The 17,683-nt window shown below is 49.8% G+C and overlaps 1 protein-coding gene across 3 annotated transcripts; it reads right to left on the reverse strand.

The window, feature by feature from the left end:
- Positions 1–104: 104 nt before the first annotated feature.
- Positions 105–17,384, reverse strand: hivep2b (HIVEP zinc finger 2b). 3 transcript variants are annotated; one of them, XM_052086635.1, is made up of 7 exons: positions 16,914–17,384; positions 6,739–10,271; positions 5,539–5,699; positions 5,289–5,464; positions 4,736–4,834; positions 3,509–4,227; positions 105–2,802 (listed from the first exon to the last, which is right to left on the reverse strand). In XM_052086635.1, the coding sequence occupies exons 2-7, from the start codon at positions 10,180–10,182 to the stop codon at positions 2,485–2,487; spliced, it is 4,917 nt and encodes a 1,638-aa protein (XP_051942595.1). In that variant the 5' UTR covers positions 10,183–10,271; positions 16,914–17,384; the 3' UTR covers positions 105–2,484. The 3 variants fall into 3 exon arrangements, with proteins under 3 accessions (XP_051942595.1, XP_051942596.1, XP_051942594.1); XM_052086636.1 differs by lacking the exon at positions 16,914–17,384 and adding an exon at positions 14,072–14,552 and having other exon boundaries at positions 3,509–4,224; XM_052086634.1 differs by lacking the exon at positions 16,914–17,384 and adding an exon at positions 14,072–14,552.
- Between the last annotated feature and the right edge of the window lie 299 nt (positions 17,385–17,683).

Here is a 17,683-nt window from a genome sequence, read left to right on the forward strand (position 1 = left end):
GCGATGTCGCGAATGAAGAAGTCATTTTCATCCCTCCTCCTCCTCCTCAACCTCCTCCGGGTGGTTGTCACAAAGCGTCAAATAAATTGCCACAGACACACACATTCCTGGGTTAGAAGTATATTCTTTTAAAACAATTCCAAATTGAATCTGAGCACCAAATAATAATCATCGAATCCCTCGGCCCCTCCCACAGCCCCGCAACACCTCAAAAGCATCGCGGGCACTCCATCCCCGACCGAACAAATTTGACGCAAACAAGTCAAATGATGGATTGGCTACTGAGGGGGGTTTGTCCTCAATAAATCTCAGCTGAGAGGATTTATCCTCTTCGACACATGAGAGGCACAATGCACTTCAGTATTTTATATATACTGTATATATATATATATATATATATACAATATATATATATATATACACACTATGGTTATACGTATCTCTATATATTCATGAATACATCATTAAAAAAAAACACAATCTGGATACATAGCGGGGCTTTTCCCTTCAACATCGGATCAGCGACTCGCTTTGACAAAAAAAAAAAATAAGTGATCCAAATCTGCAAGACGCGTCATTAAAGCAGTGCACCTTTAAATGTGATTTTATGTAAACATGGACGCAATTCGTCAAATCCCTTCGTACGCACACGCGGCGACGGTTCAATAAAAAGCTCCACCGCGTCGCCGGCGTTTTATCATGAATACAAACAAGCCACGTTAAAAAGTTGCGACGCTGCGCAAAAAATCCATGTATTTACAAAAAAAAAAGAAGATGAAGCGTTCGGCGAACCATCGCTTCCATTTTCCAGGAAATGTCGTCAGCACGCGCCGTGGAAAGTAGGGATGGGCATTTGACGAGATGTCTTTGATCCAATAATAATACGGTGCCATGTCAGGTGGTTGGCGTTGTTATAAAATTCCAAAATAATTTTTTAAATATTTGAAGAACATGAAGAAGAACAAAAACATTGCCTGCCAATAAAATTCCATTGAGCTTGATTGAAAATATTTTCATGAATTTTAGATGAGACAAATTGGAATGCGACAGAATTAGCATTAGCAAGTCATCACTTTCACTGAATTTTTCCAAGTTCAATGTTAATATTTCATGTCAAGTAAAACAATTTTAAAGAATAAATAAAGTTGGACAGAAATGTCGTTTTCTTAATATACCGGGTCAAGAAAAACGATGACAAATGAATCAAATGTTTTTAAAAATATTTTTGCGATATAATTAATGATAATAGTTTATAAATTGCCGCACAAATTTAATTTGACATAATCCTCAACGATCAATTCTAACGTTTTAATGCCCATCCCTAAACATGACCTGCGACAATGTGCACAATTCTCTTGACGGCGTTATATTTAAAATAAAAGAAAAAAGTGGAATGTTTCAAAAAAGCGCCGGGAAACAAAACGTTTCCCCACGTCCTTCATTCCCGACGTCAAAACGTGACAAAGTGCATTGTGGGAACACGGCAACGGTCGATACAGGAGAGGAAAGAGAGCAAAAAAGATATTAAAAGCAACACCAGCATGGTGGCTCACTGCATAACTTGCATCACTGCTGCATAATAAGTATGTCCATATATATGTATATATATATATATATATATATATATATATATATATATATATATGCGCACACCATATATAAATAGTAGTCAAATATTTACCAGTATCAATAGGTGCTTACGTCCTAATATATAAATACATCTTACAGTAATTACATGTTGACTTCCTGTCATGTTTGTGCAATAGTAAATCTCATGCAAGTTAAAAACCACAACATGAAGAAAAAAAACGAAAGCTTGTTGTTAAAAAAAAAGATGAATCAAGGTGGCAAAGCTCTTTTCCTCGACCGTTTGAAACATCTTCCCAAGCGAAATAAAGGCACAGACCCTCGTCGCGCAAGAAGCATCAAAATATGAACCCCCCCCCCGCCCCCCCTCTTCCGACCTTTATTTTAAATATAGATAAGTACTGCACTACTGTATCACACCTCGATATGAGTACATGAAACGACAGTCTATTTGCAAAGTACACATACGTTAAAATACACCGCATCTAAGGAGGAGGGAGTGTAATACGTAAAAGGGGTGGAGGGGGTGTGGGGGGTGTACAGTTAATCTATAAATATAATTTATGTGCAATCGTATGCAAACTGCTATGTCAAACAAAAGGCATATTAGCATTATACAATAGATATCTTCATATTGCACCTGCACCCAATGATAATTAAGAATAGTTCATAATCGTTTGCTCATCCAGTCCGAAAGAAGCCGAGAAGCGATATTGCCTCAGTCGGGACCCCAAAAACCGGTAGGTGAGCCAAGGTCACCCAGGATGAGGGCGCTTATCGAATTAAGGATCCCGTCGTTTTGATTGTGAGCGAGGCAGTCCGATGAGAAGAGCAGAACTCCTTGCCGCCGAGAAGTTTCGTCGCCATATTGCCAAAGTGGGTGGCGGCCCAAGGTCTCTAATGCGGGTCCTCCGTGTTGATCTTGAGGGAGGCGATGGCTTTCAAGCACGTTTGGACGTTCTCCTCCTGGCCGCCGTCCCCGACGCCCCGATCCGGGCTTCCCCGTTCCTCTTGCGCCATTTCGGAGGCGGGTGGGCTCGGCGGCACGTCGGAGGACGGGGGGGAAGGCGCTGACGGCCGGAGGAGGGCTCCTCCGATGGGATGGAGGGGGAGCAAGCTGACGGACTGTTGCTGAGAGTGGAGAGGGAGGTGGCTCAGGAGATTCTGCGGGGGTCCGCCGGTGGCCGCGGGAAGGCTGGAGACGCTCCTCTGCTCCTGCGAGACACAAAACGCGTTGGGCCAAAGAAAACTCACCGGGCACGTGTGGTATGCTTCACGGAGAGCTCATAATTGAGGGGGGCAGTGACACTCGTCAATGTCCTTGTTCCGAATTTGGGGGTAGTTGACAATAAAGATGACCTTCACCTTGACCTAGTATCTGAGCACTTTTAAGAATCTGGGTTCGATCAGCCTGCCATGCAATTTTTTGGAATGCGGGAGGAAACCGGAGTACCCGGAGAAAACCCACGCAGGCCTGGGGAGAACATGCAAACTCCACACAGGGAGGCCGGAGCTGGAATTGAACCCGGTGCCTCTGCACTGTGCTAACCACTTGCCACCGGACTGCTACATGTTAAATATTCATTCATTCATTCATTCATCCTCCGAGCCGCTTGATCCTCACTAGGGTCGCAGGGGGTGCTGGAGCCTATCCCAGCCGTCTTCGGGCAGTAGGCGGGGACGGACACCCTGAACCGGTTGCCAGCCAATCACAGGGTGGACAGAGACAAACAACCATCCGCGCTCACACTCACACCTCGGGACTATTTAGAGTGTTTCATCAGTCTGCCATGCATATTTTCGGATTGTGGGAGGAAACCGGAGTACCCGGAGAAAAGCCACGCAGGCCCGGGGAGAACATGCAAACTCCGGGGTTGAACTTCGCAATGTGAGGTCGACGCGCTAACGACTTGCTACGTACCAGTTCCATCTCAAAGGCTCCTTGTTGCTGAGCCACGTCCATCTTGGGGTGCTGCTGTCTGCCCTTGTCGCCGCAGCCGCGCTGCTGATGGGATCCGCCCCGGCGCGGCGAAACGGCCCTCAGCACGACCCGCTGTCTGCCACGCACCGCAGACTCCCGCTTCCCGGCCAACTCCGCCCCGGGCGACGCGGGTCGCTCCGGCGCCACAGGAGGAGAGAGGTGCTGAATGGGCGAGAATCCGGGCGACGCGGGCCTCAGCGGGGAGGCGTCCCATCTGGGGGAGCAACGACCCCGCGGCGAGAGCTCACGCCTCGGGGACGGGTATCGCAGACGGGAGGGGGACAGTTCCCTGATGGGGGACTCCCAGCCGGGCGAGAGGAGACACGACGAATAAGGATCGAAGAGGAAGCCGGCCTGTTCCGGGGACAGAACGCTCAGCGAGTAATCCTCGGCGGTCTTGTCTCTCTGGTCCGAGCCCGGCCACCTGCCGGAGACGGTGACGGTGACCGGCAGGGACGCGATGGCGCCGCCCGGCTGCGGACTGGTGCTCCTGGAACGTAGCTTGGGTGTGGAGTCTCCCTCGTAGTCGTCGTCCTCGTCGTCGTCTTCGTCGACGTCGTCCGCGTCTTCGTCCATACCGTCCGAATATTCGGCGTCGGAGAACTGATGTTTGGCCGCCGCCGCCGCCTCTGCCTTGGATTCTTGTGGCGCCTCGTCTACTTTCAAAAAAAATCATCGCTTTAGCTGACGGGGTGGATGCTATTTTTTTTGGTTTGGTTTAGTAACACGAATGTCGGGCAATCAATGGCATTGATGTCGTTTGTACTTCGTGATAGGGTTGGGAAAACTTTAGTGCTACATTTCATTTTTACATGAGCTATGGGTCGAAAGAACGAGATCCCGGATACTAGCGGCCGAAATGAGTTTCCTCCGCAGGGTGTCCGGGCTCTCCCTTAGAGATAAGGTGAGAAGCTCGGTCATCCGGGAGGGACTCGGAGTCGAGCCGCTTCTCCTCCGCATGGAGAGGAGCCAGATGAGGTGGCTCGGGCATCTGATTAGGATGCCTCCCCCGGTGAGGTTCCGAGCATGTCCCACCAGGAGGAGACCCCGAGAATGACCCAGGACGCGCTGGAGAGACGATGGTCACCCAGCTGGCCTGGGAACGCCGCGAAGACCTCGAAGAAGTGGCTGGGGAGACGGAAGTCCGGTTGATGTGCGTATTCTTACCGTGTTCCTGTATCTCCGTCTCATCCATGCTCACCGACACGCCCAGCTCGAGACATTTCTTCATATGGGCCTTCGACTTCATGTGCTTCGTCAGGTTCCCTTTTGTTTGTTTTATTAGATTTTTTTTTTTTAAAGAGAAAGAAAGAAAAATTGACCTCAATTTTTTGGCCCGTGTGAGCAAACGAGCACTCCGCAGAGGGAGAAATTACATGACTGAACAAATCAGCTGATCCCGCCGAAGCTCAAAATAGACCCGGCAGTGTTCCGCTGCTACTGCGTTTCCACATCGTGAGATTCAAACATTTTTAGGGGGGGGGGACTACTTTTTGGACTACTTTCCGGATAACTTGTTATTCTTTGTATTCTAAATGGAAGAAGAACTCCCGACCAGAAGTGTGGAAGTAGAAAACCGGTCGTCATGGCAACAAGCTTTACAGTTTCCACAAGGAGTTCTTCTTCATTTTTTTTGCATTTTTAATTTTAGACTCACAAGTCTTTCATTCGTGCGTGCATGACGCTTGACTTTCTCCCTCAGATTTCCTCGTCCACTCACCTTTCGTTTTGAAGGCAAAGTTGCAGACCTTGCAGACGTAAGGCCTCACATCCGTGTGGGTCCGAATGTGTTTCTTGAGCATGCTGGGCTTCTTGCAGCGGATGCCGCACTCCTCGCAAATGTATTTGCCCCGCCCGCGGCCTCGGACGTACACGTAGTCCTCGTTGGATTTATACCTGAGCGCACGAGAAAATAGTGAGTGGCAAATAATTCGGAGACGGTTGACCCCCGGCGGGCTGCTTTGACTGACCCTCCCTCGAAGATCTTGATGCGCGTGGGAGCTGTTTGGGTATTTGACGCCTCCCTCTCCTTCCACTCTTCTTTGGCAGCCTTCAGTCTGAAGCTGGTGTCTTTCACCTTCTTGCCCGGGTTGACGTCCGTCGTCTCTTTGGGCTCCGGTTTCCTCTGCAGCTGATTCGGACCGGCAAACGTATTGTTAACACGCTGGATGTGTAACGTGACTCGCCCGGTCAACTGTTGCCTCTCACACGGCGTGGTTGGCAAACGCTGAGGTGTGCTTCCACAGCTGGGAATTACCCGCACTTTTTTTTGGGGGGGGGGGTCCTAGAGTCTTTTTTTTTTTTTAGGCCTGTGGAGCTCTGCGTGGGACATTGTGATTTCCAAGTAGCTCTGGTGGCTTGTTAGCTCGTCTCCGTTTTCACAAATTTGTACGAACGTCGGAACGCGCCTCGTCAATTACGAAGCGATGCTAATGTGGTTGTTAAGTGAGTTGTTAGCTTAACGTGTTTTTCAGTCAAATGTTATCTTAAAAAAACACAAAAAAAACTTGAAAAACCTGGTAAAATACTCTACAAAATATATACAAAATAATGAACGAAAAATATTCGATGAAAAGTAGAAATATTGGGGGAAAAATACAACATTGCAGGAAAAATATTGAGGAATATACAAAAATTGTGTTGCTTTTTAATGATGTAAAACTACACGAAGAAAAAGTGTAATATATTACATTCCAAGGGATTGTGTTCAAATATTAAAAATGTAATAATTAAAAAGAAACTAAATATTAAAAATTAAAAATATTGGTGTTCAAATATTTAAAATGGAATAATTTAAATATATATATATTAAAAATTAAAAATATTGGTGTTCAAATATTTAAAATGTAATAATTTAAAAATATATATATTAAAAATTAAAAATATTGGTGTTCAAATATTTAAAATGTAATAATTTAAAAATATATATATTAAAAATTAAAAATATTGGTGTTCAAATATTAAAAATACATAACAATATAAATTTGAATTTATTGTTAACCGAGGACCCTGAGCAGCAGATTTGTTGGCATATTTTTAAGGGACAGTGGTTACTACAGTCGCCAGCTTATCATGTTATGAAGTTAGATATAAAAAACTAAAATATTTGTTGATTAAATAGTAGTAGCTTATCTTTGATATATATACAGTATTTCGTTGAGCGTCCTCACCTGTTCCACCGACTGCCGCCACAGGACAAGGGAGGAAACCAGTTTCCCGTTGTCGGGCTGACACATGGCAGCCATCGAGTAGATCGACTTGCCTCCCTTCTGTCGCGAGTGCAGCAGGGCCAGCGCGGCGCTGGTGCTCAGTTCCGGCGGATTGGGATTGCGGGAGCTGACTTGCCAGGTGGCGTAGACGGAATCGGGCGCGGCGCCCTCGTCGTCGTGCGAGCAGCTCGGCTTGGTGTAGCTGAGATAACACCAGCTCACACCCGTTGCCGTGCGAAGACTCGGAAAGGGAGACGGCGTCCCCCGGCGCTCGGCTTCCGAGACCGGAAGGTCCCGGCCGAAGGGCGGCCGCGCCACCGCGTCCATCTGCGCGCGTCTCTCCGTGCCCGTTTCGGGCGAGCCGCTCTCCATAGCGCACTCGGCGCCGCGGTCCTCGCTCAGTATCTGAGCGGCGAGAAACTTTCTCCCGTGCGAGTCGTCCTCCGAGCGGCACTCGCCCAGCTCCACCGCGCTCAGCTCCTCCACGATTTGCCCGAACATCCTCTCCTCCTTCACGCGCTTCTGCTGCTTGACTTCCATAAAGAGGTCCAGGCTGCCGGCGGGCGAGAGCATGCGTTTGTTGGCGCCGCCGCTGGACGCGTTGGTGGTGGAGATGGTGCGGGAGGTGAGGGAGAGGGGGATGCCGGTTTTGAGCTTGGCCCAGGATAGGTCCAGGACTTCCATCGAGACCGCGCGAGCGGCGGCTGGATTCTGAGAGGGACTTAACGCCGGGCTAACTCTGTCGTAGTAATCGTCCATGATCTGCGAGACGGACGTGTACGTGAGGCGGCCGTAGTTCGGCACGTGAGTTTGGATCCGGACGGGGATTAACAAGCCGGGATGCGGAGGGCGGGGCGGCGGCGGGTTCCCGCTCGAGAAGACGGGCGGTGACGACGAAAAGGCGCGCACGCGGGAGGCCTCGGCGTCCATGCTCAGCGACTCCTGGCGCACCAAGTTGCCCCGCCGCCTCTCCTTCGCCGGATCCCCCGGTGGAACTTTGAATGTGGGATCCAGGCTCCCGTAGTCAAAGGATACGCTGCGCGCCTCCGGGAGCTCCTTGCGCAAGTTGCAAGGCGCCTGCTCCGAGGAGGAGCGTCTCATTTCGTGTTGCTGCCGATGGTGGAGAACCGAGAGCGAGCGGCCGCTGCCCGGCACGGCCAAGCGCTCCAGAGGCTTGCCGGCTTCGTCTTGTCTGGCCGGCGAAAGCGGCTTCGGGCTCTCGTCCCTGTCAAAGGAGAAGGCGGAGCCGTAAGATAAGTTGCTGTCCTGACTGGGGCTTCGCGAGAGTCCGGCGCAGGCCGACTCGAAACTGGACTCCCCCGAGGAGCGCTCCATGTCGGCCAGCCGCAACCTTTTCTTCTTCGGGGGCAGTTTTTCGGGAGGGAACTGGGCTAAAGTTTCACTCCGCCGCGGCCACTGAAACTCTTCCGCGTGCTTCTCCGGCTCCCTGGCCGGCGCGTCGGCAGCTTTTTCCGGACTGTCGGGCTCCACGGTGACCCTGATCTCCGGTACTTGAATGTTGGGCTGCCGCAGCAACTTGGCGGCCGGTTGAAAGGACCGCCTCGAGACGCCGTCTCCTCCGTCCGTCTCAAACGACTCCTCCATGGGCTGAAAGGAGGGAAAGGCCTCCCGCCTCTGCCCGAGACCCTTGAAGCAATCGGACGGCTCGGCATGAGGCCGGTTGATGAACTTGGTGTGCTGGATAACCGAAATGACGTTCCCTAATGTTTTTCGGGCGCACGTTTCAGGGCTGACCGATACGTCCATGTCGTCGCTGTCCGGCCGCGTACTCAAACGTCCTTTGGCGACGCCGACCGCCCCGTGGCTGACTGCCTTCGGCTCGTAATCCTTCCCGGGGTCGATTATCATTTCTTCGCACTGTCCGTGACGCACCTCGTACCGCGACGGCGGATCCTCCTCGTCCCGTTTTTCTTTACGGCGCTTGCGCGTGGCTAATTCCGAGGCGTGCCTCTGCGGGTTCCCGCTCGGCGGATAATTGTCCACTTCCACGTCGCTGGCTTTCCCGTGGCCGTCGCTTTCAGAGTGGCCCTCGTTCGACGGCAGCTCGAAAGCGGCTTGCCGGCGGAGTCTCCTCATGCCGGCGTTGCCCGTTCTCTCGTCGAACGAGCGGCTGCCCCGCAGAGCCTGCGGCGCGCTCAGGCTGACGGCCGACGAAGCGGGCATGGAGTTGCTCCTGAGGAGGGTTCCCGCGTCGCAACCGCCGTCAAACTGCGCTTCTTTCGCCTCGTCCCTCGTGAGGGACTTTGTATTTATTTTAATGGACTCGACCGTGTCTTTTTCCTGGGTGAAAACACGAGAAACTCCTTTCTCGGAGCAAACGTACCCCGTGGTCTGCTTGGGGCTGGGCCTGTAACATTTGCCAAACATAATTTCCTGGTAGGACTTGGCGTTGGCGTTCGGGGGACCGGTTTGATGCTCGGCGCTTTCCGATCGGGAAAAGTAGCCCGAATCGGTGCTGCCTTTGCTCGACTGACTCGGAAGGGACAGATTGTGTTCCGAGTCGCCGCTCTTTTTTTCCGACAGCCGGAGCGCGAGCCGTTGTTTAATTGTGCACGTTTGGATCGCCCGGTGAGCCTCGACGGCGGTCGTTTCCGATCCGTCCTGAGTCCACGTCGGGGTCGCCGATGCCTTTTTGTGAGAAATGAGGTTGAGCACTTTGACGGCCGTGTGATCCGAAACCTCCGCCGGGGAGTCCAGCAGCAGCAGCGGGTCATTGAAGGCGTCCTCGTCGGAGTCCGTGCTCTGCTCGGCGTCGGAGAACAACTCGCCTTCGAAAGAGCCCTGGTCCGCGTTGAGGTTCTGAGAGAACGGCGACGTTCCGGCCTTGACCGAGTGGGCGTGGGACTTTCGGTGTTTGTACAAATTGCTCTTGGTTTTGAAGGAGAAGCCGCAGGGGATGCACGGGTAGGGCCGCTCCCCGGTGTGCGAGCGGATGTGTTTCTTCAGCACGCTGGGTTTGGCGCACGCCCTTCCGCAGTAATCGCAAACGTACTTTCCCGGCTTCTGCGCTTTCGCTTCAGACTTACCGCCGCTATCCGACTGCAGCTCCATCCCCGAATAGCAACTCTGTCGTTCCGGCGAGCTCGCGGACTTCTTCGGTCTGCCGGCCGCTTTGGCGGCCTGGAGTGAAAACGAGGACGCTTCCGTGTCTTGAATTTGGGAGATGGAATCCTCCGAAGTCGGTGACTCGGCCGAGGCGGGCGCTTTTTTGGAAGCGCACGAGTCTCTGGCCGGGCCCTCTCGCAGGTGCTGGCGCCACCCTTTGCCCTCCATTTCCACCGATGGACTCCTACTTATCTTGGCTGCCTCGGGTGAGCGTTTTTTGGGTGCGACATCTCTGTCATGACCTTCCGGAGAGCCGGTGGCAGTTTGGAGTGACTCCATTAATCCGACGTCGCGATTGTTTCTTGGGGGCGGGGCTAATATTTCTTAGGTGTCAGTAGTGATGTTGATGTACACGTGCGACGGCTCATCTGCAAATGAAGCAAACAGAAAGTGGGGATTCAATGGAGATTAATGACCATGAACACTGAAAACTCGGCACCCCCCCCCCCCCCACACACACACGTCATTGGTCACAAAATGATGAGGGCTCCAACCGACAAGATTTTGTAATTTCGAATCATCGCTCGGTGGACTTTTTACTTTGTTGCGAGCTCAAATTGGAATTTCGAGGCAGCTTTTTGTGATTTATTTGCGGAGTGACATTAATCGTCAACCACGCAAATACAAAATGACAACACTCGTAAAGAGCTGCTGTAGCGACAAATCACGCCCGGATGCTCACCCACAGACTAACCGGCCACTCACTCTCCTGATGTCACTCGCTAAGGCCACGCCTCTTAGCTCATTCAGTACCAGCCAATTCTGGACCAAGTCTGAAAAGACGTTTAAAAACGTCATTGGGAGTGAATGAGTTAAAGGCACACACCCGGCACATAAATTCGATTGCATATAGAGCAACGGTGCTATATAAAACAAATCCTCAAAACAATTCCATTTTCTTATGACCCGCACGGCACGCCTGCCCTTTTATCATGGCAGGAACCGAAATTCCCCCCATTGATGAAATCTAAATCAAATCTTTTGCCACAGCCACTTTCAACAAAATCTCAAATTTCAGTCATAAAAGTTTTATTTTTATGTACCATATTGGTGTGAAATTGCAGAAAGTGCAGATGTTGTCTGTCAAAGTGTCGGTGGTTCTTTTTGACTGACTGGTGTGATTATTTTTGATAATTTACGGGAGAGTTTTGATGGCATGCGGTTGGGGTGAGATAGCCCCTTTCTTTTGCGGTCAGACACTCATCCGAATGTCGAAATGATTTCATGTTGTGGGGTCATTTCAATTTGAGTCCCTCCAAACCACACAGCCCCCCCATCCTTGTTGAAATGATGCTAAAGTAGCTAGCATAAAACCCCATTAGCTTGCTACTGTTGTTTAGTCTTGAAAGTGTTTCTCTGGAAGCGTGTTTTGATCCGGCTGACGGGTTCGCCGGGTTATATCAAGGCCATGGGAACTCGGTCGGAAAGAGGACCGCAACCCCCCCCCGACCCCCACCGGAATGACACCAAGCACACTGCCACCACAACAAGACAATTCATCTGGAGTACGAAGTGGAAGGTGTCCGACTTAAACCCCACAGAACCTGCTAAAGTGAAGACTTGAAGGGACAACCCCCCCCCCCCCCCCTCCTCATTTGCGTGCCAGCCGACTTTGGCCGAGAGGCGGTTGTACACCCCGGACTGGTCGCCAGGCATATCGCAAACGACTAGTCACACCGATGGACGATTTCGAGTCTGACATGAAGCTAACATACATGTTGATGGAATGTGAGAGGAAGGAGTACCATAAAAAAAAAACATTGGAAGACCCCCCCCCAAAAAAAAATTTGGAAGCAAAACCTCCTAAGCGTGAGGCAGACGTGTTCGCCCTCGAGTCCACCGAGCCGCCCCTCTTAAAGTAAAAGGGAAGAGCCGTGCAGGAGCATCGGCATCACCTCGTATTCCCTCACGTCTCGCGCTCGCCAAAGAAACGCCATCCATCCCCTCATGGATTCTGGGAATTAGTTTAGCTTTAACCCCCGCAGGGCACATCCTCCTCCACCTCCTCGTCTTCATCCTCTCCGTATCAAATGCCGTGTCCTCCCTTAACGAGGTTATGTAAGATTATCTGGTTCAAACCCTCCGAGTTCCCCGCCCCCCCCCCTCCTAATTAGGACATCCTTTCTCTCTATGTATTTTTTTTTTTTCATCTCTTTGTTGGCGCTCCGCGGACGCACTCGGCCCAGCGCGATTCGCCGAGGATGCGATTCCAAGGTGACTCGCCGCATGCGGACCGTCGCGTGAAAATAACCGAGGAGGGAAGGGAGGCGAAAGGCGGTGGGGTGGGGGGGGGGGGCAGATTTGAGTGGTTGGGGGGGAACTAAAGGCACTTTTCTAGCACACGCTACCTACTGGACTTTAAACGTGCTCATGCTAGCTTGGCCTGTTGCCTTGTCAGTGGCTTCATTTAGCTGTGGCGCTTTTGCTTTACTTCCACTTTAGAAATAAATCATTACAGCCCCCCCCCCCACCCCCATTTTATCATTTAGTTGATATGCTTTTAAGCGACATGTTTTTAAGTGTCCCTTTAAGCCTGGATGCTACTGAGCGGCCCAGGTTTGCGAGTATTTTTTCGAGTTGTATTTTTCGTAAATGTTTATTCAAGGTCGCAAATGGTCGCTACGACGTTCAGCGACGGTTTTAAACCGTAAAAATAATTGCCGCACGTCTGACGAACGTCTTCGCAGTCATTGGTGAGCTTGAACGCATCCCGACGTCAAAAAAATCAACATTGGGGCCACGCGCAAACGCTAGCTAGCGCGCGCCGCTCAGTGAGATGCGCTCCTTAGCATAATTCACTTGGACCAATGCGTTCAATGCGCCATTTTATATTTCGCAGTTTCAACCGCTGTGTTCGACGTGCCGAGTTTTCCGATTCACCCGTTTTTATGCCTCAGTCCAACTTTTGAGTTTATTCATCCAGTGCGCTCAACGCGGCAGCTCTGTTTTGTAGTTTCCTGTTAGCCTAGCTTGATCTGATTCACGCGATGCGTTAGCCTCGGTTGTCTTTGAGCGCAGCTTGACGCATTCGACGCGGGAGGATTAGCCCACGCGTTAGCTTCAGTCAATCCAACCGATGTGTTCATGGTGGCACGTTTTCTCAGTTTCCTGCTAGCATAGCTTGATCCGGTTAGCGCGGCAAGATGCAGTCGGTGGGTTTGTCGCGGTTTTCCATTCGTTCGGCTTCAGTGTGATACTTTTTTTCACAACTTCCCATTCATGGAGCTCGATCCCATGTGTGCATTTAACGTGACGTTTTTTGTTTTTTTTTTACAAAGTTTCACGTTAACATGATTTCTGATGTGTTTAGCGCAACAGGTTTCCCACAGATTCCGGTCCCAGATCCAATTCTTGGATTGATGCTGCATTCGGCGTGGGGGAGTTTTCTCGTAAGTGCAACTTTATACGTTTTTTTTTTTTTTAAGATTTAGCAATATCCCCTTAGCATAGCTTGCGGTCCGTGACCAAGTGATGCGTTCAATGCGGCTGTTTTTATCTTCAGTTTGACTATTTTTTGCAACTTCCTATTCTTGAAGCGTTATCCAACCCGTGCGTTGTGCGCGAGTTGTTTTTCCACAGTTTTCCTAGCAGAATTTAGCTCAGCTCAATCCGACGTATGTGACATTTTTCATGTCGTTTACCGCGACATGATGCGTTCAATATGGTGGGATTTACATTTTTTTTTTCAACTTTTCATTCTTGTGGCATTACCAAACTGACGCGAAGCCGTGCAGAAATACGTGCCGCTAACTTAAGTGGAACGAGTTGAGCCGATTCGGTGCCCGTGCGGTTGTAAAACCGGGTTAATAAATTTTGGGGTGGTGGGGTATGCTTGGGGGTTGGGGGTGGGGGGGGGGCGTTGAAGGCTCCCTCCTCAAGGTCGATCTGACCTCATTGCTTAGTTTCCATCCCACTGAGGTCCAAAAAAGACGACTGCGGCGTACGACAGATTAATCCCACGTTTCGACGCGCGCGCACTAAGACACGGACGCATGTCGTCGTGTTGCACCTGTGCAACAAATGCATGACACAGCAGCGGTGTGAGGCGCAGGTGGAGGGGGGGGGGGGGGGGAAGAAACACTCCGTCCCGTCCCTTTAAACGCGAGCATCCATAAATATCACAATGACATTCACACGCATGCAGCTCCGCATGATCCTCATAACAAACCTGACATTTCAGCCCCCCCTCCTCTCCTTCCAACGTCCCGCATCCTCATTCCTCATCCTGCACCGTCCATTCTGACTCCAGCGGGATAAGGGGGGGAAAAAAACGCCAGGGTAAACGTCCCATCAGTCCGGAGTGGCGGCAGGAGCGGCGCACATTTGGAGCGTTCTATTGATGCGAGCCAGTCACCAGAGAAAATACCCAAGCATGACGTGCAGACCCGGGTACAAAAATAGCAAAGGGGGCCCCTTGGAGGGATTACACAACGGCCCACGTTTCCGGGCGCTTTTCCTTTCCGACTCTGGCCGCTCACTCAGGCTGGGTAGGAGGAGAAGCGCGAGGGAAGGCGGGGGGCAGGTGGGAGCGGGGGAAGGGGGGGGTGTTAGTCAGATGTCATGAGCATTGTCAAAAGCCGCTCTTCATTCATCAAGAACCGAAGAACCACCCTTCGAAAGGTGCAATTCGGTTGGCGTATGACGAGGAGGAAGTGAAGGAAAAAAAAAAAAAGCCTCGGGCCTCGGGGGGCTCTTTTGTGAGATGCTCGGAGCTTCCCGTCACGACGTCCTCGGAATCCATTCACAAAGGAGGAGAACCGTCGACGTCGTGACGAGGAGCCGTGCGGGGGGACAATGCCGCCAGATGATGTGCAGCTGCACGCCGCATCCTGCGTATGCGTGCCCAGCATCCTCAATCCTCAACGCTTCTCATCACATAGGCAATATTTCCCCCCCCCCCCCCCCCCCCCAGAGAACATCGATTCGTTTGGCGCGCATATAGAAAGTTTGTGACCACGCAAGACTTGGTGATTTTGGTGAATCTTCAAGCTTCGCCCACCAGCGCTGTTGGACACTCAAATTCATCCATCTGCCAAGTACACGTGGTACAAATCGGGTAGCAATCGGAGAAAAATCTCGAGCGGCTGTTTGTTTTTGAAGGACCCGTGAAAATGTGCCACATGGAACCAAAATCAGTTGGCCGCTTCAAAGCAAAATGGCAGACACACTGTGTCCTGTCCGGCAATTGAATCTTGAAACGTTTTTGTGGGTCTACGAAATGTGACGTCGCTCGAGGATACTGGCTTCAGGAGAACGGTAGAATCTATGGGTTGCACTGAAACAAAATGGCGGCTTCAAGAAAATGGCCGATTTCACGCGACTTTTTTGGGTGGGTTTTTCCCGATAGTCATTTTGACCAAATTTGGGGGGGCAGGGGGGGCTTGCCAGGTGGCCTAACGAGCCTGAGAGTGTGTATTGAAAGAGGAGCCCCTCAGGGCGCTATTCTAAGTCATTGAGCATAGGATGGGTGAGGAAGGGTCGAGTGGGGGTGGGGGGGGGGGGGGCTAAAATGGCTAATACAGTCAAGGTCGAACCACTTGTCGTCTAGAAATACAAATGCTCCCTCTCAGGCAGATGCGCACTTGCTCGGAACAGCTGAGCGGGATTCCATGCCCCACACCCCACCCCTCCCTCAAATGAGCGGATGACAACACAGTGAATGATGGGGATGGGGGGGTGGGGGGTTATGAATGGAAGGTTTGACGGTTTCTCCCAGGCCACTCGCACACATCACTCATCATTCATCTTTCATCCTTCCACCGCCGTCTCTTTAAAATCAGAAAATAAGCTTGACACCTAGTGCTGCGTCGCCATGGCAACAGAGTCTGCCACAATGGCCTCCGCTTCCTGTCGGTATGTCTAATTACCAGCAAATGTTGGAAGGAAAAAAGGGAGGAAAAAGGCGTCATCTTAAATATAGATGTTAAAGCGGCAGTCAAATCCAATTTTAAATATGGATCGTTTGTTTGATTGAACATTAAAACCGAAAAATACGAAAGAATAATAGAACATAAAATGACATGATTGAGAAAATTAGCAATGCTACCAGAGGGATGTACTTTTTACTATTCCAAAGTGATATTCCATATATATATGTAAAATATATATTAAGAGGAGTAAATGCATTCTAAGTAGAGCATGGTCATGTACTGTATGTTACTGTTTATTTTTGTTCATTTATTACTATTTTATTACCATAAAAGAGCATAGAGATATAAAGGTTATAAAGAGAATAAATACTCTGTTTACTTTATTTTAAAAAACAGCATAATAATGGATCTTTTACGTTTTATTCTGAATATGACTTTAAAAATAAAGACTTATGCTATATCTGCTACAGTTTTTTGACGTAATCTTGAAAAAGAGGAACGAATACAAATGTTTTAACATAAAAAAAAATCATGATGTAATGCAAAAAAATTTTTGAAAATCTCAATCGTGATTTTTTTCATCCCAATACCATTTTGAAAATACAACTAACAAAAATACAAAATGTTTCAATACAATTGAGTTCTTCGTGTTATTCCTCCTTCAATTCAAACAGGCTTTCTTTGACTTCGTGTTGTCGGATCAGCTGTCACGCGCCTGCCTGCCTATATGGGGATATCCGGCTCACCGTGCGTGCATGCGCGCGCGCGTGTTGTTGTTGTTGGGGTGGGGGGGGGGGGGAAGTGCATGGACCCGAGAACCCCCTTGGTCGCCCCCCCATCTGCATGTCATGGAACATTTGCAGAACAGGGACCTCCCCCCTGTTCAAAAGCGTGCGGCAGCGGGCAGGGAGCACACACACACACACACACAACGCCCCCCACCCCTCGCTCGCCCCCCGCACTGGAGTCACTATCTCAGGTGACAAACATCAGCCACAACCCCCGCCTTATTTAAGACCCCCCCCCACACACACACACCTACTACTCCACCACGCACAACCTAAATTCGACTCGGAAAAAGCGATGCGACAAAAAAAAACTGAATGGGGCGATGGAAGAAAAAAGGCGGCGGGGGCTTACCAGGTATTAGTCGGTACCTTGATAGCTTCATTGGACCCTTGGATGGACAGATGTACGAATCGTTGGGGGCGGGGTGAGGATGGTGTCCGGAGGGCTGGAGGGGGGGTGGGGGGGGGTTGTCGCTTTCTATCCGGAGTCGTCCGAGAAGCGCTTGGAACGTGTCCTTATGCCTCCTCCGGTGTGCAGTGCAGCCAAGCGCCACCAGAGGACGCCAAAAACAGCTCGAAAACATTAGATTCAATAATAATATTATATGGAGTATGATCATAGATTTTGTCATATTTATGAATTAAGGGTTCAGTTCATCAACAGTTGGATTGCATATTTGGAATATAAAGACTACATTGTTTTCACAATTCAAAGATCAATTCAGATTCTTTTAACACCAAAACGTGTATTTTGGGATTATCGTCTTAGTCTAGCCTCATGAAATATTTGACATTTTCGAGATTAAGATACAATATTTTTCATTCAAAATTAATACGTGCCATGAAAAAAATTTTTTTTTAGACAAAGTCGTATTTTCTGGATTAACGTCAGAAGATGACAAGAATAAGATTTTTCTGAACATTTTTCAGCTTTTGAGGGAGAAAAATGACTGATTTAAGAGTCGTGATATTATGATCCAAAAGTTGTCTATTAAAAAAAAAACATGCTTTTTGAGACAGACGATTGTTTTTGCGATTTGCAATGTTTTGACATTTGTTTATATTAAAGTACGAATATTTATTTTGTACTGAGCGTGTTTTCTGGAAACGGCAAAGACTTTC

This window comes from Hippocampus zosterae, chromosome 14, assembly GCF_025434085.1.
Source record: "Hippocampus zosterae strain Florida chromosome 14, ASM2543408v3, whole genome shotgun sequence".
Lineage (NCBI taxonomy): Eukaryota > Metazoa > Chordata > Actinopteri > Syngnathiformes > Syngnathidae > Hippocampus > Hippocampus zosterae.

What these genes read in the sequence shown, in the direction of transcription:
- hivep2b (XM_052086635.1), bottom strand. Translation starts at nt 10,182, where the DNA reads ATGGAGTCACTCCAAACTGCCACCGGCTCTCCGGAAGGTCATGACAGA. An exon ending in GGCGGCAGTCGGTGGAACAG is followed by an intron (nt 5,700 to 6,738) that starts GTGAGGACGCTC and finishes GGTCCGAATCAG; the next exon opens with CTGCAGAGGAAACCGGAGCC. An exon ending in CTTTGCCTTCAAAACGAAAG is followed by an intron (nt 4,835 to 5,288) that starts GTGAGTGGACGA and finishes AACAAACAAAAG; the next exon opens with GGAACCTGACGAAGCACATG.